The sequence below is a fragment of the Nilaparvata lugens genome, chromosome 14 (assembly GCF_014356525.2).
Source record: "Nilaparvata lugens isolate BPH chromosome 14, ASM1435652v1, whole genome shotgun sequence".
NCBI classification, from domain to species: Eukaryota; Metazoa; Arthropoda; class Insecta; order Hemiptera; family Delphacidae; genus Nilaparvata; species Nilaparvata lugens.
The window spans coordinates 11902285-11926119 of NC_052517.1; the positions used below are offsets into that span (position 1 = coordinate 11902285).

The 23835-nt window shown below is 34.3% G+C and overlaps 1 protein-coding gene across 1 annotated transcript in view; it reads right to left on the reverse strand.

The window, feature by feature from the left end:
- Positions 1-10014: 10014 nt before the first annotated feature.
- Positions 10015-23835, reverse strand: part of LOC111055472 — a 215978-nt gene continuing 202157 nt past the window's right edge. Inside the window, exons 14-16 of the mRNA XM_039440765.1 lie at positions 12400-12586; positions 11848-11890; positions 10015-10813 (exon numbers count right to left, since the gene is read on the reverse strand). Of these exons, the coding sequence (XP_039296699.1) occupies positions 10786-10813; positions 11848-11890; positions 12400-12586 (258 nt within the window). The 3' untranslated portion in view covers positions 10015-10785. The remainder of the gene's footprint in view (positions 10814-11847; positions 11891-12399; positions 12587-23835) is intronic.

Below are 23835 nucleotides of genomic sequence, written 5' to 3' on the forward strand. Positions count from 1 at the left end.
ACCTTCGAGTGATACAGGAACGCTTATCAACATAGATAGATTACGCTAATATAGTTCTTAAAATTTAGGTAGGGTTTTATCTTCCTTACTAATAGCTATGCGATTATATTTCAATAATCTATACCCCTGGTCAGCATACATATCTAGATTCAAAAATCAAAATTAAATTCTTACTATAACTATTATGGAAATTTCCATCCAATTTTTCCTCTATTATGAGAATTATGTTATCAAACTCGTGTGATACAGTTTGTCTGTATTTATGCAGCTTGAAAAATTTCAATTTGTAGAGCAACTCAATTATTTTAGCCAGAAACTTACTATAGATCATCAGATATATCTTGTTGAATCAACTCCAGATTATACTTCTTGCAGCTTTCAGTTTCATCAATAATTTTATGAATCATTGATAGTGAGATTGAGTAGGTAAGCTTTCCATCACGCTCCACTGGTTGGGTGCCATTATGTGAAGTTGTGAATTGTAAACCCTTCACAGATAATACGATGTTTCTAATATTTATAAGAGCAGTCTCTAAATTCTCTCTTTTGTGAATAAATTCACAAAAAATTAAAGCCATCCGGCTCGCAAAATTACTGGGTTCAAACCTCAGCTCTAGCTCAGTGGTAGAAACATGAATTTTATAAATACAAATAATCACCATAAGGTGATTATTTCTAAGTGACCGGTGATTGATAATTCTTACCGCTGCTTCTATGAAGTTCTTGAAGAATACCAATAAGGAAAGTAAAAGAATATTTGATGACTGATTATCAGTAACCATGCACCACTAGAGAATGATAAGGACCAACTATAGTTGTTTCTAGTTGATTCTTAAAACGCTCGTCGTGAATACAAGTATTCACCAATATACCCTTCCAAAATTCCTTAGAACTTACAACGCCAGTTCTTGAAGCTCTCTGGATCCTTATATGATATAACTGGAACCTTATTAATATAATTTCTTAATATACTTGTTCTGGTAGATGAGATGAATATCATCAAATGATGATAAATATTGGGTGCTCTGAATGAAATTAATATTACTTGATTCAATAATTTCAAGTGCTGCTAAATATTTGTTTGTATTAAAACAGTTAAAACTGTATATCACGAGATGAGTTAGGATATAATAAAAAATTCTATGAGTTTGTATGCTGACATAAAACACAAAATATATTCCCATAAAAAAGATGTGCATAAAATATTCGATATATCTATAATTCACTCAAATAATCTATTTCTAAAATCTGAATAATTATCACAGGCTTTGCTCATATTCACAATAGTGAGTTTCAAATTCATAAATATATTATATTCAATACTGATACTTATACTTCCAATCAATACAAAATTCTGCAAACAAAAACCTGTTCGGTCTATAAGTTTGATATGATATACTTGTTCAATTAACAAAATTTTAATTAATAAATTAATATTCAAACATGAGATCTCAGGGATTTATATGAATTCGGGCTGTGCATGGAAGTATGCTTCCTACATATATTAAATAAATTTATAAAATGTTCTTATGAACTATGTGATATTATTCAACACGTGGTGACTTTTTATTTAATTCAAGTTAATTTGAATAGCGCTTTTCCATTAATTCCCCCACTGTACGTAGACCTAAAACGAGCTCGTTTGACTTATCACTCACTGAACTGAAGTTCTTGATGGTCTCGTGGATTGAATTAATTATTTCCAATAATTAATTAGGTAGGCTCCTTTTTGTCACTGCTGGGCTAACGCGTGATCCAGATTCTTATAAGTTTCTTTCAAATTAAAGATATTTTTATGGGAATCGTTACAAATTACGAACTCTTTGACAGCACTGAGTTCACAGATAATTGAACATTTAATACAAATACATACGCCTTACATCGGCCAATCTCCTACCACATAGAATACATAAGTATAAATTATCTCCTCCTCCATACACAACGTGAACATTTTTTTTCCAATCCACGCTCCGCCCTCAGGCTGGAATCACATTTGAACGTTAGTGCAAAATCATTGCCAATCTAACAATGCTATAGTTCTCCGACTTGCAAAATATAACATTTCTTCTCCCTGGACATAGAACAGTGGCTTGTACATTTTGATTTCTCTCTCTTAATTAATTTTGGCTTTACATTTACACAATGAATATTTTTAATGGCTAATCTTTGGTAAATTTTATCAACAAGAACTTCTTATTCATTTGATACATGAAACTTTGGCTTAATATTCTTTGGTGGTAACTAGGCGGTTTTATCATTTGGCAGATAATTTTATTTATTTTCTCCCTTGGATTTACACATTAATAATAATAATAATATAATACTTTTTACAACATGTTTACATATATAATTCACATTTATATAACACTTGAGCCTTTTTTGGGGTATCAACTTAGGCGATTTATCAGGCATTGGCTACTTTGGTTCTTGCAGTGAACAGGCGATTCTCGTTGGCTTCTATTTATCAACTGTCGCCATTTTGATGTCTTCAAGATATACAACAGTAAGTTGGTTTTTAAATTGAATGTTATTCATTCTATTGGTTTGTGATTGATGATGGTGTTATAGATGGCTTCTAAATTTCTTATTTCTTTATTCTCAGGTGTTGCTGGTCAAAGTGGATACTTGTCTGCTAATTAAGTGTGTTGTTTGGCATCCGTTTGGTACGTATACATCGACAGGTAAGGCCAGTGACATTCTATCAAAATATTATTATTTACTTCCTTATCTCTTAGTGTCTCAATAATACGGTTTGTGATTATAAGTATTGGGCTTTGATTCTGTAAATTGTTCGGTGGTTCTGACGACCGGTTCTCCATCAACTCTCTTATCCTTGATAACTTAGAGTATTTGCTTTGTCTATCATGAACTGTTTTGAGTTTCAAATTAGTTTTGAAAATTTTTGAATCAACCTTCTTAATATAAGATACGCCCTCATTCCTCATTGCATTAATAATATTTTCTCTAATTGCTATCCCAGCCATAATAATAATCCTCATAAAATAAATCAATATATTTACCGTATTCCTCCCAACATGACCTTTCCATGAACAACGATCGTATTATTAAATTTTCGATAAACCATCCACTATTCCTTTTGATTTTAGTTCACACGTTTTACCATCCATTTTTATATTTGCAACATAATTTTTAATTGACATCATAGTCGTACCAATAATCATAACAAAATGAATCAGCATACTTGTTAAGCTTGTAACATAACCTCTTGGTGAACAATAAACAGATGTTCTTTCCTCCAATGAACAATTCATTCCTTCTTTCAATTTTAATGCACACAATTCATCTTTCCATAATTTCATATAATAAGTCCTTCCTTTATCATTTTCTAGGCCTGTATCCATTATTAAATTTTCATTGTTTTTAAGCATATTCCTTTTCTTTATTCCGTAGTTGCAATCACAACGGTAAGCTGCTTGCTTGAACCGCGTGTGCTTCGGGTGCATGTTGGTATCATTATCCACTTCATTCTGGTGCCGGTATTCCTCCCTGTATGCCGCCTTCTTTTCCTGGTTGCTTGGTTTCTTAATGTCCTTTTTGCAGCGCTTGAATTTGGCATGCAGACGGTAACCTCTCTTCTGTGGCCTTCCCTGTTGTTTTCTCCGGTTGGCCTTCCGGTGTTGGACTCTAGGGTTCACTCCGATGTCATCCTGCCGGTCACACTTTCAGCTTGCCTTGGTTGTGGTTTGCCCCTTGAACCTAGTGTGCCATGGGTGGGTCCATTGATGCTTGGGTGGTGGCTGTTCAAATCGGGTAGGTTGTGAGGGTGTTGCATGCTTGTATACGGGTTCGGTGCATGGAGACGGTATATCATATTCAGGTTTGGTTATTAGCAATTCTTTAATTATTTCTGTGCTGCTACTGTAGATTATTTTCGGTGGTGGGCTGGTTGCTGGTGGCAGATCCTCGGGGGGAAATAATAGGCTTAATATGGGTTGCTTTTTGCAGGTTGAGTTTGATGCATGTTTGGCTTCTTTATTTGGTGGCGGGCTGGTGCGGTGGTGGATTTGTTCTGGTGGTTGATTTACTGTAGGTTGTTGTTGGTCTGTTTTTATTGTTCATGCCACTGTATATGATGTATTTGCTCTGTTATTATTTTAATTATTTTCGTCCTGTTTTGTGAAATTTACTCCTTGTTTATTGTTTCCATTCACTTCATCATACAATCCGGTTAGTTTCAACTGTTGTCCGCCTATGGCATTCTCCAACATGCTGTATCTCTCACTTGATTTCGCCCCCTCCTCCATTGAGTTCATTAAACATGTCTGCACATTACTTTGTTCTTTGACTATTTTGGCTATTTTATTATTATTTTCCTCCACTTTCGACTCTATCTCACCATTATTTTCTAACACCTTTTCCATGACAGTTCCCATGATAGTGGTGCTTAGCTCCTTACCCAATACGTCCACCTGTTTTCCTACTTCCCTGGGTACCTCGTCCAACTGCTCATTCAATCGGCATGTGACATCATCTATATGGGTTTCCAACTTTTTGATGACTGTAGATTGCATATCTATTTTAATGTCTATCATACTTCTCACTTCCTCTTTGAAGTTAGAAAATTTTTCTTCCATTTTTTCCACACTTCCTTGTACAGCTTTGACATTTTCTTGTAGGACTTTGGTATTTTCCTTCAATTTATCCTGGATTGTTTTGATAGTTTTGCTGTTTTCCCGGGTTGTTTCTACTCCTTCAGCTTGTCCTGCTAAGATTTGACTGAACATGAGTTGTATTTCGTTTGTAGAATCATTTGCCATGAGATTGATAACGTAACCGACTGAAGAGTCTAATGTGGTGTTGCGTTTTTCTAGGTTGATGGCGGCGGATGGCGGTTGACTGGTCACATCGGATGGCGGCTGGATGGCGGCCTTCTCTGTTCCCTCGGCGGCGCTTGGAGCGATCTGCGGAGACGCCGGCACTGGGTCGGACGCCCTCACTCCCTCATCTCCCTCAGCCAGACTCTCATTGGAATTAGTCACATCGACGACGTTATCGATCTTAGTAGAAGACAATTGGGCCAGATTTTGCGGGTCGAAATTGATGGAGCATATGCTGCCTCCCTCTCTCTCTCGTGGGGTCACCGCTGCATTGTCCTGGGGTTGTTGATTGGCCGGTGTCATGATTGTAGGGTTTTGGGGATGGTCGCTGAAGTGGGAAATTTGTGAGTTAGCTGGTGACTGGTTCATGGTGAGGATATTATGTATTACTTCAAGTAAATAGCCAAGTGTACTACCAAATTACTGGAATATTAAAATGGACTCACTGATAGTGCCTATTGTGGATAAAATTGTGTGGTGTTAAAAGCTTCAAGTGTCATGTACATAGATTACGAAAAGAACATCTAGTGACAGGTATGATTGCCAACATGTATATATTACATTAATATAGTTCTTAAAATTTTAGTTGGGGTCTTATCTTCCTTAATAACAATAATGTTGTTTTGTCTCAAATAACTTATAACCCTGGTCAGCATACAATATCTAGATTCCACGATCAAGATCAAGCTTTTGCTATAAAATTTTATGGAAATTTCCATCCAATTTTTCTCTATTATGAGAATTATGTTATCAAACTTGTGTGATACAGTTTGTCTGTATTCATGCAGCTTGAAAAATTTCAATTTGAAGAGCAACTCACTTATTTCAGCCAGAAACTTATAATAGAACATTGGGTATATCCTGTTGAATCAGTTTCAGATTATACTTCTTGCAGCTTTCAGTTTTATTAATAATTTTATTAATCATTGATAGTGAGGTTGAGTAGGTGAGCTTTTCATCACGCCTCACGCTTGTGGTGCCAATGTGTAAAGTGGTAAACCTTTGCCCCACTGGTTGGGTGACATTGTGTAAAGTTGTGCTTCTTGAGGGGTTGTCTCTTATGATAGAGCCCCACGTTGGGCGCCATTGTGTAAAGTTGTGCTTCTTGAGGGGTTATCTCTTATGATAGAGTACCACATTGTGAAGCCATTGTGTAAAGTGGTAAATTGCAAATCCTTCACAGATGATACGCTGTTCTTGATATTTATAAGAGCAGTTGCTAAGTTCCCTCTTTTGCGAATAAATTCACAAAAAATTAAGGCCGTTTGGCTTGCAAAATTGCTGGGTTCAAACCTCAGCTCTAGCTCAGGGGTAGAAACATGAATTTTCTTGATATAATTAGTCACCATAGGGTTCAATGACCGGTGATTTTCAATTCTTACCACTGCTTCTTTGAAGTTCTTGAAGAATACCAAAGAGGAAATCAAAAGAATATTTGATGACTGATTATCAGTAACCATGTACCCACTAGAGAATAATAAGGACCAACTATAGTTTCTTCTAGTTGATTCTTAGAACGCTCGCATTGGATACAGGTATTCACCAATTTATCCTTCTGAAATTCCTTAGAACTTACAGCGCCAGTTCTTGGAGCTCTCTGGATCCTTATATGATATAACTGGAACCTTATTAATATAATTTTCAATATACTTGTTCTAGCAGACTAAAATGATTATCATCAAAGGATGATAAATACTGAGTGCTCTTAATAAGATCAATGTTAATTGATTCAATAATTTCATGTGCTGCTGAATATTTATTGGTATCAAAACAGCTCAAACTGTATATCACGAGATGAGTTAGGATAAAATAAAAAATTCTATGATTTTGTATGCTGACATAAAACACAAAATATATTCCCATAAAACAGTGTATATAAAATATTCGATATCTATAATTTTCAATATATATAAAATTTTCTTATATCTATAATTTTCTTTAAATAAATTCTTTTCTAAAATCTGAACAATTATCACAGGGTTTAATAGCTTTCACAATAGTGAGTTTCAAATTCATAAACACATTATATTTAATACTGATGCTTAGACTTCCAGTCAATTCAAAATTCTACAAATAAAAACCTGTTTGGTCTCTAAATTTGATATGATATACTTTGATCAATTAGCAAATATAATAATTAATAAAATTGATATTCAACATGAGATCTCAGGGTCTTATATGATTTCGGGCCGTGCATGGAAGTAAGCTTCCTACATATATCAAATAAATTTATAAAATGTTCTTATGAACTATGTGATATCACTCAACATGTTGTGACTTTTTCTTGGATTTAAGTTAATTTGGATAGTGCTTTGATTAATTCCCCCACTATACGTAGAAAGGCCTTAAAACGAGCTCGTTTGACTCATCACTCACATTCATGAAGTTCTTGACGGTCTTGTGGATTGAATTAATTATTTCCAATAATTAATTAGGCCAAAATTAGAAAAATTTAATTAGAAAAAATTTATCTCTTCCTTGAACAATTTGTAAGCTTCTTTCTGATTGGCCTTCAATTTAATAAACTCAATACAATTGGTCGCCTCAGAATCAGTTCTTCTTCACCTTTATAATAGAAAAATTTAAATGAAAAGTTTTTATATAAATATATGGAGTATTTATCTTAAACTATTTTCATGAATAAATCACGACATATGATGTTAATAAACAATATACATTTAGTTTTTTATATGAGTTTTGTATACTCTGGATTTTCGTGCTTTTTAGATTATAATAAATATTTATACAGCAATAATAGTTGTCCTTATTTCTATACATCAACCTTCCCTAGTATATATAATACATCTTTTGTGAGTAAATTTTTATAATTCAACCTATATTGGTCGATCGACAATCAGCTGATTCACTAAGTATTGATTCAAATAACTATTGATTCATTCTAGATCGATTGATTCATTTAAAAGTGTAAACAAATAATTCTATCCTCAATGTACATACAAACTTTTATTTTTTATAATCCGCCAATAATAAGTAAGCCGCTTTATGATTTTTAATTCTGCCAATGGATTCCTTAGTTGTTGAATCACAGTTATGCATGTTTTTCCTTATAATTTTAGATAATACAATTACTCTTCATCGCTAACAATATTCGATTTAAGTGGATTGATCCTTTGACTAGGTCTAACTTTCTTTTCCATTTTATAATTCTATTAGAATTCACTGGTTTATTTCAAAATATTCGATGGTACTAAAATACCACGTGACAATACATAAATACATATCAAATTATAAAAAATGAGCATTATTGACAGTTAATTCTTAGTTTTCCACGTAAAATAAATTATACAATCATTATACTTCTTATATAACAAATCTCTATTATTTTATTCTCTATTATTTGAATAGAAGTCGAATGTGCAGCCATGATTGCTTGAGAACATGAATCCTCTAGCAGATTCTACCACTTTTTCCTGAGAGGTCAAATGTACATTCAAAGTGTTTGTATTTACAGTCTATTCTGATTGGTTCTCATGACATTTAATCTCAAATATTTAACAGACTTTTGTGCAATCTGGCCTTATAATACAGTATCATAGATAATACTTCCAAAATAAATAATTATTCATCCATTTATCCATGAGATATTGCACCGGGCGCTTTGCGCTTTGGACATAGAATTTTCATTACTATTTTGAAATAATGTGATGAAAAAAATTAATATAATTGCATGTTTCACAGTTTTGTCTCAAATTACTCAAAATATATCTAAAAAATTGATTGAAATTCAAAAAAAAAGTAAGTACGGTAACTAATATAAAAAATAGCTTATAAAAGTCGAAATTCATCAACAAAAAAAAAAAAATGACATTGACCGAGATTCAAACCTTGATCAAGTTAATCACTGAATTATGAGTACTGATGAATTACGCCTTTACACTCTCGGCTATTGCATATTGATGAACGTAGGGGCCTGACTCATAAGACTTAGCAGACACATAATACTGTACTTTAAACTAGACTTCTAAAGTTTACTTCACTCCTAAAAAGCGTACAACAGACTTTGGCTCATGACCTATATTATTAAAATTAATATATTTTCTGTCTCACAATAAGATTTTCACTCTGAATTAAGTCAGGTAACGTATCTAGGCTACTACTATAATATAGTGTATAGCAGCAAATTTGAAGCCGGTTTGCTGGCATTTTCACAACAAAATATTGCTCTGAAAATAGTTAAAACATAGAGAAAACATTCGAAGATTCAATCTTGAGTGGGCCTAATGTTTTCTCTATATGGTTCAATATTGAAGAAAATTATTATCTAACAGTTTTAATAATGAATTTCGCAAAAATTACTAGGAATTTTCAGTCAAGGATGAGTTTCACCAGTAGGCTTACCTTAAACTTCAGAACTCTGCTGTATTTTCTAATTATCATTGTTGATTGTATTGCATTAAGAAGTGGAATTCGATAATAAAAAGAAACAATAATTGTTAATAATTATGATTACTTTTAAATATTGATACAATTATTGTACTTTGATTTCAAATTCGATTCTTCACTTTTAAATACTAGCGATATGTACCTTTCTGACAATGGAAAATGCAGCCAACATTATATTGTTGAGGCTATTTATGAATATTGAATTATGGAACAGTAATTTTTAAAATATATTATAGACATAATACCGCGATTCACGATACATAATTATATAGATTATTACAGTCGTTATGAGATTATCTCTCTATGATTTGTGAGATCGGACACATTCAGCTGTTATTCAAGGTCATTTTACAGCCCTAGGGCCGTAAAGATTTACTGGCCTGGTCGGAAAACAATCACTTTCGGCCTCCATATGACGCACGTAAACCAGCTCATTACATCCAAGTGTGGCAAAAAGTAATTTTCTTTTCAGACTCATAATTCTAAATAATAATTTTGTTCTTATTCATTTAAAAGACCTGAACGACCATTCATTTTCTTTCTTCCCACAATTCGCTTACACTTATAATAATAATAATATATAGTTGCTTTTTCACATTTTTGAAAAACGATCTGGCAACGTTTTATAGCAGGGTAAGGATAGCGCTATCTGCTTTGTCTGATGATAGACAAGGATAGCAACACCAATGTTAATTAGATGATGTCATTATAACTTCAACCTCATTACAAAGGGTGTGGAAAAAGTTTTAAATACTCAACAGGGGTGGGGGTTGATATAGTCTAATAAGATAGAGATGTTATGTTTTGAAAATCTTTATTGACATTTTATAAGCCAAAAAAGTATACAACACTCTTATAAATATTTCACAGCAATTATTTTTTCAGCTTCCAGCTCATGACTCCTATTAAGAACTAATAAATAAAACAAAATTTCAAATATTTTCACTCATAATTGTTACTCAAAACCCAAACACAGTTATTTACATCCCTTACTCATATTGATTGTCCTTCCTGGGGATGATAGGAATTTTCCAAAAATCGATAAATTGGTCTTCCAATATACCAAATAATACATATTGATGACAAATCTGTGTTTTTTCAAAACCCCAATGAAGCATGGGTTACATCTGATCGTTTTTTATAGATAGATATACATTTTGATTTATTTTGTGTAATTTAATCAATGGATGAATGTTACAGAAGATAGATACTGTTGATTAATTCATTCTATACACTCATTCATCCATCAAGTGGAATATCAATAACATTAGGAAGATTTGAAAAACAGGTATAGCTTAAAACTATAATAACATTTTGATAAATAAGATGTTATAAAACCAAAGTTACTTTTCAACTCATTGATATATATAATAATAAAGATATGAACTGGAAATTGATATCCAGATTAGAAACAGAAATAAATTAGAAATATTCACTTAGACTACATAAATTAATGGATTAATGATGAAGATCTTGAAATTTTTAGTTAATTACTAAATCATTATTATTTTCGAGCTCTCCAGTTTTTTATGTAGTTATCACATTAACAACCTAGGCATCCCTTCCCAGTGCTTCCAGAAGAATATGAAAAAAAGAATATATGTTAGAAATTAATACAACTTGATTGAAAAAAGCTCTGAAGCTGGAATCATGCACAAATAGAAGCAAATTCAATCAGTGGATGCTTTTCATCTTTTATGTATTATTAATAACATAAAATAATTGAAATTAACATGTACAAGGTAGGAAATACATTAAATTTTTGCATCATCACCTCGTCTGAACCACTGAACTGATTAACTTGGATTTTTTTACAAGGAGTACCCTTAGTTTTTCCCTCCCATTCAGTGCTTTCTTGTGGAAAAAAATAATAATAGATGAAATAAAATGTAAGCAGATTCTAAATTTACCAAGGATGGGATGGTTATAGACCTATTTTTATCATTCTTGATCGATTGATTCAATTTCAATATTTTGAAAAGATTACTAAACTTTCTATTTGAAGTTTTCATAAATATCAGAGTCTAATCAAAGTCTCTTCACTGACTGATAAAGAGCAACTGGTGATACCAGCAAAACATAAACTGGAGCAACTCTGGTTTTGAAATCAAGCACATTACTGTCACCTCACTATGAACAATACTTTCAACTCCTGTATATTATGTTTCTTAAGTTCAATTCCAAATTTGTTGCTCTGCTATCACCTGGTTACTCTCTGAACCTATACTTTCAGATGTTCCTCAAATAATGCAATGTTTCAAAATAATGTGATCAAATTTGGTAACTCGACAACTGTTATAATCTTTTTCCCCACTCAATCACACTCTCTCTGCCTTGCTTTCAAAAGATAGTAGGAGACTCTCCCGCCATTAGCTGCTAACTGACAAATAAATGCTTGTTACGGGCTCTCAAAGAGTTTTCTAAGAGATGTGACCCATCCAAAAATGATTAAGATTTGATTATTAGAATTTCATCCAAATTTTATCAGACAAGTCATTCTCTAGATCCCCTTGACTCACATAATATATATATCAATTTCCACACAAATACACAAAGTTCTCAATTGATAGAATAGGTTTTTCTCAGGTAATAATATCTGTCTTACCTTTTTTCTATTTTTGGTGATTTGATCTTTTGATCATTTTTGCCTGGAACAGGAAAAAGGTTCAGAAACGGCCCATTATCATAGAAGTAACCATATTAACTGATTCAACTATGACCTTCTAACTATTCTGAACCATACTAAACTATACTAGACTGTATTAAACTATAATAAACTATACTAATTGAAGAGACTTGAAATTTTGTCAAGAATCAACTTTTTTTAATAAATATTATCATTTCACATAAGCATGCTTTATTTCTATCAAAATGAATACCAATGTATCATGATCCCGAACGTTTCGATGAATCAAAATTCAAACAAAAATTTTGTTGTTGATTTCCACCACATAGATGATTAACTTTCATCCCAATTGAATGAACTCCATGACGGTTTAATAGTGATTCAACAAAATGTGGAGGTGCATACAGACTTATGCTCTGCTCTGCAATCGAAATGTCACTCGAGCAGATCAATAGATGATCACAGGTCAAGCAAGAGCAGAACGCAAACAGAGTGTGTATCAGAGCTCAAGCTTAGCAAGAATCCACTTACCATTTGGATCATTCTGTGGAAATTTGTAAATTTTTGAATTCATTATGTTGATGTAGACAGTTTCTGTTATTCTGAGGAGCTCCTTATTTTGCTCTCCCTCAAGCTCGACTTTCACACCATTAGCAGATCTCACAGCAAATGGAATCATAGTGGTCTCAAAAACTGTTTCCACTTTTATGACTTCATCCTAGAACAATTTACATTGCCTTTAATGTGACCTCCAAAGGGGGTTAGAATTAAATTCTTAAGGGCGAGTCATGGGACTGTATTAATAACAAACTTTTTGCATTCTAATCAATTTCTAAATTTTATTCAATGAGTCAATCTAATTTGAATTTGGACAACAAAAAAAAAGCTGCAACAATTTATTACACATTCTATGTCAAAAAAAACGCCCATAAGATTTTGCTAACTCTTATCTTTGGTAGTTTGTTTATGAAGGTAGCATGAACTTTACTCAATTTTCTACTAAATGAAAAAATTGGGAACTCAGTCAGTAGCGGCTCGTGATCTTTTAGCTTGTGGGTTCAACCTCATGATCTATTGGGGAGAAAGGTCAAGAGGATATAGAGTGTTGAGCATAATCAAGCGTAAAGGTAATCAATAATAATTTTAAGGAATTACCCCTCAAAGATTAAGCATATTTTCTACAAATATAGATTTTGTTTGTCCTGTTCATATTTTTCTTGTTTGATTTTCACTTCGGGAGTTGGTCTACCATTATGATTTATTTTACACCAATCCTCAATATTAATAATGTTTGTATTTAACAAATACTGAACCTTATTATATTTCTTCATCAAAATGCTGTTACAGTAACATAATAAATTATATTCACACTCTCACTAAAATAGAATGAACACACTAGAAATACTTACGAATACACGAAACACACTAGAAAAATAATACTTTTCTACAAGCAAAAACAATTATTTATATAACGAAAAATGCAGTGAAATCTATCACAACTGTATACAGTATATATATACCGTATATATATATATATACAGTATATATATATATATACCCGAAACCATATCGTATAACCTCAAAACTGTCACGCTTAGGCTACTCCTTGTTTACCGCTTTTTTACTGTTTACTGCCACCAAATTTAAATTTATTGGTTATAAGTAACTTCAAGATGGCACTGTATCCGTATCACGAATACTCTCACGATTCATTCCGAGGTTTACCGAATGCTTCACTTGCCTCGGCTAGGTTCGGCTACTCTCGGATGAACTCGTGCAAACTTGGTTCAGACATGATTGTGAACCAGATTCGTGCTAGCGAACTGATTCCCCTCTTCCGTTCTACTACCTTACCCAGCCCTGTTTTTGGGTTCACATTGGGGAATGAACACTGTTTCAAGCAAGTCACTCCGGGCTCTCAGGCACCGGCCGCAAAACATCTACGTTAAGTTTACGTAGATGAAAAATGTTGTGATGTTATTTCATGAGTATAAGATGAAAATATAATTATTTGAGTTGAAAATTCATCATTGTATAGGAAGTTGATTCAATTCTAGGGGTTCAATGAACCATTGAACACATAGTACGAGCCGCCACTGAACTCAGTCAATTTGGGTTTCTAAAACATAAGCAAGACATTATAATGGCACTTGCTATCTTTAGAACCATTAATCTCATCACGACTGAAACTTTTCACTACACTACGTTGTTTATGAACAATAAAAATAAAATACATACACAATTCGAACAAGTTTAAATAACTTTACAAAATTAGACGAATCAAACATTTTAAAAATTTATATAATACTTGGATTTCACCACATGTAACATGTTCAAATAGGGCCTTTGAGGCCCAAGGCTACCTCTAGATTTTTATCTGATTCCGGCCCCAGCTTGATTAGAACTGCTCTTTTTCCATGCAAATTATGTTCCCCTTCCACCAACGAGACAACATTCCATGTGGAGACGAGCATAATTCATTGGGAAAGGAAAATATAATGCAAGTTTGAAATATTCCCAAATACTCGTGTATTTTCCATCGCTAACTGAAATACAGTTCCGTGAGAATACCTCAACCCTGCATGGAATTGGAATCTTCCCAGACACAAGTTATCAAAATATTAATGTGAGAAAATTAATTTTTAACAGAAAAATGAATTTCTCACAATAAAAATTTACACAAAAAATTCAGCTATAAGATCACTAAAGTCTCATTGTTGAAGTCCTAATTCTACACTTTTTCAATGAACACATACTAAATTTACCTCTATGAAAACACAAACCCATAATTAATTAATTTATTCCGATATCATCACCATCACAAATGTATGAAACAGTAATGAATTGGAACTGGAGAAGTGTGGACGCCACATTTACCAGCTATCATATGATTACAGTTACTGGTTAGAGTCCTTCTGGGGACTTGACCTCCGCCCCCTAATTTGAATACTGTTCTGTGATTGATGGCTTGCATCCACAATCACATACTACTACAGTTCAATGGAACTGAAGTTTGAAATTCGTGTTCCAGAATTTCCTTCTATACAGGTTCGGTGAAAAGTCCGAGAACAGCTCAATATCTCATACACAAAGGTAATTTGATATAAGGTGTAATTGGGGATCCAACTCAAATTCAAAATACTACTTCACTATGACTTCATAAATCTGGTTCGAAATCTTGGATCCGCCATATTGAATGCAACTTTATTTTTTCAAATAGGAAGGTGGTCATGTGATACATGATTTTGATACCAAATTTCACGAGAAAAGGAATGGTGAGAACCGCATATCGATATCTCAAACCGATTGAAGATATTCACATTATTAATCAATACTATTCAAAGCAGAAAGGAGAGAAAAAAGTCTGAGAACGGCTTTATATCTCATACAAAAAGGTGATTTGATGATGGATGTGATCAAGGATCCTACTCAAATTGAAAATACTAATAATTTACTATTACTCCAAGAATATGGTCCACCATCTTGGATCAACCATATTGAATGCAACTTTATATTTTTAAATAGGAAGGTGGTCATGCAATACATGATTTTGATACAAAATTTCAAGAAAAATGGATGGCGAAAATTGCATATCGATATCTTAAACCGATAAGAAGATATTCACATTATTAATCAATACCACTTATGTATTTCATTCCCAATTTCCATGATATTAATTCAATATGGTGGATCCAAGATGTTGGACCAGATTTTTGAAGTCATAGTATAGTACTTTTTCCAATTCGATAACATCTCCAATCACACCCACCTGAGAATCATAATTTTTTATGAGATACTAAGCCATTCTCATACTTTTTTCTCTCCTTTCTGCTTTGGATAGTATTGATTAATAATGTGAATATCTTCTGAACGGTTTCAGATATTGATGTGCGGCTTCCACCAATCATTTTCTCTTGAAATGTTGTACTGAAATCATGCATCGCATGACCACCTTCCTATTTAAGAAAAACAAGTTGCATTCAATATGGCGGATCCAAGATAGCGGACCAGATTTTTGAAGTCATAATAAAGTAGTATTTTCAGTTTGAGTAGGATTCCCAATCACACCCACCATCAAATTACCCTTGTGTATGAGATATTAAGCCGTTCTCGGACTTTTCACCCACTCTGTATAACTCACTAAGTACCAATTACAATAATTTGTATAAAAATATTAATTTGATATATAGTGACTATTCAAATTGAATATGGCAAAAAAGTGTCAATCTCAGTAATTACAGATTAAGACTTGAAAATGTGGTATGACGATGAGTGTTGCCAAAGGTGCCCAAGGAAAGCCGTGTGGCTGAGGGAAAAAGGGAGAGAATAGGGCATTTGGTAGACCTGCAGAAGGCAGACTATTTGAATGCAGTTCAAAACGCAACAAATGTAAAGCCTAGGTTTCTCTGAACCACGCAGTGTCATTGCGTCATTGCGTGATGCGGGATGCGCGGTGACGTAATCACGCTAAAGTCTGCTGCAGCTATTGCTAAGGGAGTGTTTTCTCTGACTTCTCGCGCGCAATTCTCTGTGATTCCCGCCAATTCAGCAATGCGTGATCCCTGTGCGCGACGCACTCAAGTCTGGGATCCCAGACTTTTGCGTGGCACCAGTAGTTATTTGCCAGAAGTCGCCATTCCACCTCCTTCATTCCACCATCTACTAGTGATAAGACGTGTTGTTAACAGTGGCGTAGGAAGAACCTAAACTTTTGGGGGTCACCGGGAGGCGTGGGGGTATTGAATATCCTCCACAAAAAGTGATTCTGTGGGCTCTCCCCCCGGAAAATGTTGATGATATATCTTCACATTATTTTATTTTAATTGAATAAAATTAAATATATGTATGAATAATTATGTTTATTTAATTATATTTTTAATGATAATATGTAATATTATAAAAAGTTTGTAATATTTCTAGAAATATTCCAATTGGCAATAAATTAAATTGAAATTGAAATTATTATTTCGATTTCTCTTCGGAAATGTCATAGGCCTATGATTCTTTTATTGAATAACAAATAGAATGGAATGGAATTTCACTAGTAATCCAATTGTTTCAAAAATAATAATGTTTTAGTAACCCGAATAGGCCAACTGATTAATAGATAGCAAACTATAATTTCAGCTCAAATTTTTATACATACTTCAACACCATAATATAGGCTTAGTTTCAACTCCATTCATTCACTATTTTTTCAATTTTTCATAATTTTGTCAAATTTCACAATACATCCCCATATCCCCCCTGGATACGACACTGGTTATTATATAATACAACTGTAACTATGGAATCCAATGTTGCATTGAATCCAAATGAATCCAATAGCATTGTCAATACACCAAACCAAACAGCCAAATCAGCCATTAGCCGTTTTCACACCGATATCTCGCCGACACAACAATACAGGACAGAATTTACTCTGATGGACAGTATTAGTTTTCATTTACAAAATTTATCAGTGGTTTTTCTTCATTATCCTCTTCATCCAGCATCAAAACTACAGCAACGTGTCATACATCTATGTTTTCTATGACTGAAAATATGATCGCGCGCTGCGAGGTTGGTGCTAGAGAAAACACCAGCTTTCTTTATCACGCATGCGTGATTTCCGCGTATCACTGATGACGCATCACGCAATAACGCTGCGTGGTTCAGAGAAACCTAGGCTTTACATTTGTTGCGTTTTGAACTGCATTCAAATAGTCTGCCTTCTGCAGGTCTACCAAATGCCCTATTCTCTCCCTTTTTCCCTCAGCCACACGGCTTTCCTTGGGCACCTTTGGCAACACTCATCGTCATACCACATTTTCAAGTCTTAATCTGTAATTACTGAGATTGGAGTTAATCAAAATCATCTGTTCCAGCACTAATCATCAATTATTATTCTATGCCTTACATTGGGTTTTGGTGGCTAACTTTCCACCCATTTGTTTAATGCGTTCTTGAGGTCCCCTTCTTTGCTTTCCAGCCCTGTGATTGGTCTGTATCCCAGAACCACACAAGCTGGATGACGCTGGTCTTGGCTTGGCTTGGCTTGGCGTCCATTGCATTCTCTGAATATATTCAGTAGCCTACAGATCGTTTTCAATGTACCATGTACTTTTTTAACAACAATTTTGTTTTCTACTTTGTCACCTTGACAATTCCATCTTTTTCAAAGTGATCACTATTTTTTACTTCGTTTTTCTCCACCCAGTGCATTTACATTCCATTTGCCCAGTGCAAAGACATACCGTATCATTTTCAATGATAAATTCATGCCCAGTGCATTATACCAATTGCAACTTCAACAATTTATGTATTGTGTTATGGCAAGTATTTTGTGTTTCGATATCCAATGCTTATTGTGAGAACACATTCCTTTTCTAAATTTTCAACCACCTACTTTTCAAATCTCAAATTCAATAGCCAAAACTTGGCCTACCCAGTGTTTCATATTTGAATATCTACCAGTGTGAACTTGCTACAATCATTTCTCTATGATAACATTCATAGCTACACTATTTATTAGCTTTTCATCATTATCAATATCTTTGAACTTTCAAGGCTACTTGAACTTTTGTATTACAATAACCAACCAACTATTTGAGATTATCTATTCTTATTGTACCTGTTGTGGACATTTTCGAGTGTGATATTTCAATTATATCTGCCTTCATTTTGGACTCTCCCGTGAATGTTTACATAGTTCATTTTTCAACTTGTTTCAATCTGAGACACCACTTATTTCATTCATGTCTCAATTATTTTGAAGATATTTGACTTTGAAGTCCTGACTTTGACTTTTGTTACATTGAACTTATTCATCAACAATCAATCATTGAACTCACTACTATTCAACTTTATTCAAATTGAAGTTGAAACTGTGTCCTATCACGTTGTGCTTCGCACTGCTACTCTGCTGTATCTAACCTACCTTGAAGACCAACCGTCTGGTTCCCATGATGACAACCAATTGCCCACCGGATGTGACCTCTCATTGCCTATAGTGAGGTCCACGTTATAATGACAGTATTTGATCAACTTTGGTTCTGCTATCCTTGTCTATCTTCCGACAAAGCCGGTGGTACTATCCTTTTCTAGGTCCACACCGGTGCCAATTATGTTTTTGTCAGTGTAGAAATATGATTAATTAATGCAGAGAATCGGCATCGCCATTCTTCTATCTTTATTCACTGTCATTATAACGTGGACCTCACTATATCTGAATTGATCTCCCATCAAGCACCTGACCTTACCACTAGTTGCTGTCATTACTCTGGAGTCATACTATCTTATTACTGGCTCAGTAATACCTACCATTTTGAGTTCGTGGATCACATATTGATATACGCACAGGCTTAAATTACATTTTTCATATTCTAGTTCACTCAAATACATTACAACTGACTCGGCTTTCTAGTAATTATTACTTTCAGTTTGTCTGAAGTATATTTTTTAATTAGCAAATTTATGCTATTGTGACCTACATTAACTGACTGAAGATTTTATTTCAGTTAGCATAATCTACTTATTTCAAGTCATTTTCTTTCTGTGTAGTATATACTCACTTCAATTTTCTTATCTATTTATGATCTTCTAAATCCGACCTAGGATTACTCCTGTGAGCACATTTAATAAAATTCATTCATTTATATGAATTGTATTCTCTGACTGATGACCAAATTTCAGTCTAGGCCTATAGATGTTCATTAATTCTTTCAACTAGTGCTAGCTTGTGCATCTCAATTTTTATATACTTTCCTCAATAATATCAACTACCCATATTATTATATATCTCATTCTATATTTTTTTGCTCAATTAGCATACATTATTGTACATCTCATTTTATATATTCTTTGCTCAATTAGTGACTTTATTGTGCATCCCATTTTTATCGTTTTGAACCTAACCTTGCTAGTACCGTTACTAAGCATTGTAGCCTATACTATGTTTATTATTCTTTAATAAGACTTATTACTTATTCATAATTCGTGGATTTTGAGTTTTTGTGTATTTCGTGAACTTATAAGAAGTGTCCAGATACCACTGCTCGTATGGATAAATTCATTACAACGCAACAGCGAGGTGAGAAATGGGATCGTACTATGAGTTCCTCGCCTGAGAGCTCGCGTGCCGCGAAGAAAGGGTGTGATTCAAAAAATGACGATTCAATACAAAATATAGAATCAACAATTAAAACGTTATTTGATGAAAAATTCAGTGAATTGGCTACAAAGAACGATGTGTTGGGAATAACAAACTTACTATCTAACATCACCGAAGAAAACAAATTGCTGAAGGAGGAAGTACAACGTCTGAAATGGGAAATATCAAAATTATGCATCGATTAGACAGATACGAATTAGATAGATACGATCGATCACGACGTAATAATTTAATCTTCAGAGGACTGTTGTGAGATAGTGGAGGAATTTTTTACAAATGTACTGAAGTGTAATATACAAGTGGGTGTCAATCGTGGTCACATTTTGGGCAAAAAAATAGACAATGCCCCGATAATTGCTCATATCCCGGTGGATCGCGACATTGATGTAGTTCTGGGGAATACAGGGAAACTGAAAGGAACTGGATGTAGTGCATAAAGACTATTCGCTTGGGACAAGAATACGGCTTAATAGACTATTTCTACTCAAAAAAGAAATATTGAAGATGAGTGGCGTGTGGAGTTCTGTTGTGAAGGGGGAACAGCTGATTGTTGAGGGACATATCTTCACGTGGGAGGCGGAGGATGGTCTACGGTGTGGAAACGAGGATGGGCTGGAATAATTAATAATGTTTCGAAGATGGATGAACAATCTGATGAACGCTCAAATAAACAGTCTAATGAATAGGATAAGGTCATCTGCCAGGTAAAAAAAATAAATGAATTGAGTGTGTTGGCTTGTAATGTAGCGGGTCTTAGTGGGAAGGTGAGTTCAAATCATTTTATTGATTTCTTAAAGAATTATGATTTTTTTATTCTATGCGAAACGTTTGTCGAGGAGAAAGAATTTAATCGTTTAGAGGGCTATTTTCCAGGATATAATATATTTTGGGTGCCAGCAACTAGAACGACAGGATTTGGTAGGGCAAAGGGAGGCATAATGATGGCTTTTAGGTCTGTCTATAATGGGAGGGGAGCTTGTGAATTCACTTATTTAGAAGAGTGGCCAGTAATAACTCTTAAATGTGATAGATATGGAGAAATTCATATTATGTCAGTTCATCTAACACCTGGAGAAAGTTGGAGTGCTGACTTCAACAAACTGAATGGATTCTTAGAAGGAAGAGAGATGGGTGAGAATTTATATTGTTAGGAGATTTTAATGGACGCATAGGGAAATGTCAAATAATACCGGATGAAATTATTCAGAGTGATTGGGTGATAAATGTTGAACGAGATTCTAAAGATGAAATTTTGAATAGGAATAAGCGTAGAATACTCAATGTGTGTGAGGAATTTAATGTGTGTGTGTTAAACGGGAGGATAGCAACAGATGATAAGGGAGAATTCACCTATGTTACAAGTGTTGGATGCTCAGTTATCGATTCATGTTGTGTGACGATGAGTAAAGTAGATGAGCAGCTGTAAATAGTTTTGAAGTCCTGACTGAAAGTTTTTCTGACCATATGCCAATAGTAGTTCAATTGGAGAGAGACATTTCGAATTCAACATGTGATACCGTAATTTAACGCAATTGCCCAATGCTGATTTGGTCAAAAGTTGATGCAACAGAGTACCGTAATAAGTTATCGCAGAGCAGCTGTGATGTTATCTTTTCACCCGATAGTAGTCAAGCCGCAGAAAAGATTATCAATATTGTTTATGAAGCAGCGGGTAACAATGCAAGAATTTCTAAGAGAGAAAATAAACATGCGGAACAGATATGGTTTGATTGGGAATGTGATAAAGTGAGAAAAAGAAGTTTTGCCTGTCCTAGACTTTTTAGGAGGGTGAATAGTCAATAAGCTAGACAAATCTATGTAGAGGAAAACAAAAAGTACATTCACTTGTGTGAAAGTAAAAAAGGCGAGTATTATGATAATATTAGAAAATGCTCAGGAAATGTGCGCGACTCGAAACAGTTTTGGGACTCGGTGAAAAGTTTAAAAGAACATCCTTCAAGTGTACAGTCCAGATAGATATTGGAAGCTGGGTCAAACACTCTAAGAACTTACTTTCCCTTGAAGTTGAGGCAGATGAAAGGCCATACCGTTCATAGAGGACGAAAAACTAGATGCAAAAATAACGAAAGAAGAACTGAATTTGGTATTGAAAAAGGCAAAATGTAATAAAGCTCCGGGCACTGACGGCATACCGGCAGAATTTTTCAAATTAGCTCCAGATCAATTCTTAAATTTGCTGCTCAATATTCATAATTATATTTATGATACAGGATTGGTGTCTGACAATTTTTTAGAAGCGGTTATCTTCCCAATTCATAAAAGAGGTGATTTGAATGAAGTTGCTAATTACAGAGGCATACAATTCATCAATGCATTTGCAAAGATTTTGTCAGGAATTTTTCGAAATAGATTAAATGAATGGGTAGAGAAAAATGAAGTAATAAATGAGGAACAGGCGGGATTTAGAAAAGGATACAGAGTACAGTGGATAATATATTCAGTTTATACAGCATCATCAATTTAAAACTGAGGAGAAGGAAAGTATTATAGTATAAAGTGTATTATAGTACCTATACCAAAGAAATCAAATGCAAGATCATGTGAAGAGTACCGTACGCTGAGCCTAGTGAGTCATGCATCGAAAATAGTTACCAGAATTATCCTCAGGAGAATAGAAAAACGAATTGATGAACAATTGTCTGAAGATCAGTTTGGCTTTAGAAAGGGTGTAGGGACAAGAGAAGCAATTCTGGCGCTGAGACAGGTGATAGAGAAGCAGATGAAGATAGGGAAACGCACATGCATAGCCTTTATTGACATTGAAAAAGCATTTGACAATGTAAGTTGGAACATCCTATTCAACATTCTTCGCCAAATTGGGATAGACTACAGAGACCGAAGACTGATCTACAACATCTATAAACAAGAAATTGGAGTTATTAGGAGTGGAAATGAAGAGGAATCTGCACACATTCAAAAAGGGGTACGACAAGGATGCGCGCTATCCCCATACTTGTTCAATGTGTATATTCAAAAGGCAATCGACAGAGTGAGAGAAAAAGTTTGTACAGGAGTGAAATTCATGGGGAAACGGTAGATATGCTTCGTTTTGCGGATGATATAGCAGTAATGGCAGAAAGTGAAGAGGAACTACAGAAAACACTGAATGAAATGGACAGAATAATGGAGGAAGAGTTTAGATTGAAAATAAACATCCGAAAGACCAAAGTGCTAATATGTTGCAGGACAGGGGAGAACAGCTCAGCAGTAAAGCTAAGAAATGAGGTAGTAAATGAAGTGAAGGAGTTCAATTACCTGGGTAGCAAAATCACAAGTGATGGAAGAAGCTGCAAGGACATTGCCAGCAGAATTGCCCAGGCTAAGATTGCCTTCAATAAGAAGAAAAATCTATTCACCTCAAAAAACATAAGTCTCGACGTAAGAAAAAACATGTTGAAAACGTATGTATGGAGTACTGCAACATATGGAAGTGAGGCGTGGACAATGGGGGTGAGAGAGGAAAGAAGATTGGCTGCATTCGAGGCATGGTGCTACAGAAGAATGATGAAGATCAGTTGGAGAGATATGATTACAAATGAGCAAGTCTTTGAAAGAGTGGGAGAGAACCGGAACTTCTTGAAGTGGATCAAGCAAAGAAGAGCACAGCTGATTGGCCACATCATCAGACATGACACTCTACTGACAAGGATAATGGAGGGAATGGTTGAGGGAAGGAATATGAGAGGAAGACCTAGGCTGGAGTATATGAAACAATTGCTACGGGATATGAGATGTGGATCATACTACGAGCTGAAGCGGAAAGCGGACGACAGAAAAGCATGGAGAGCTGCTGC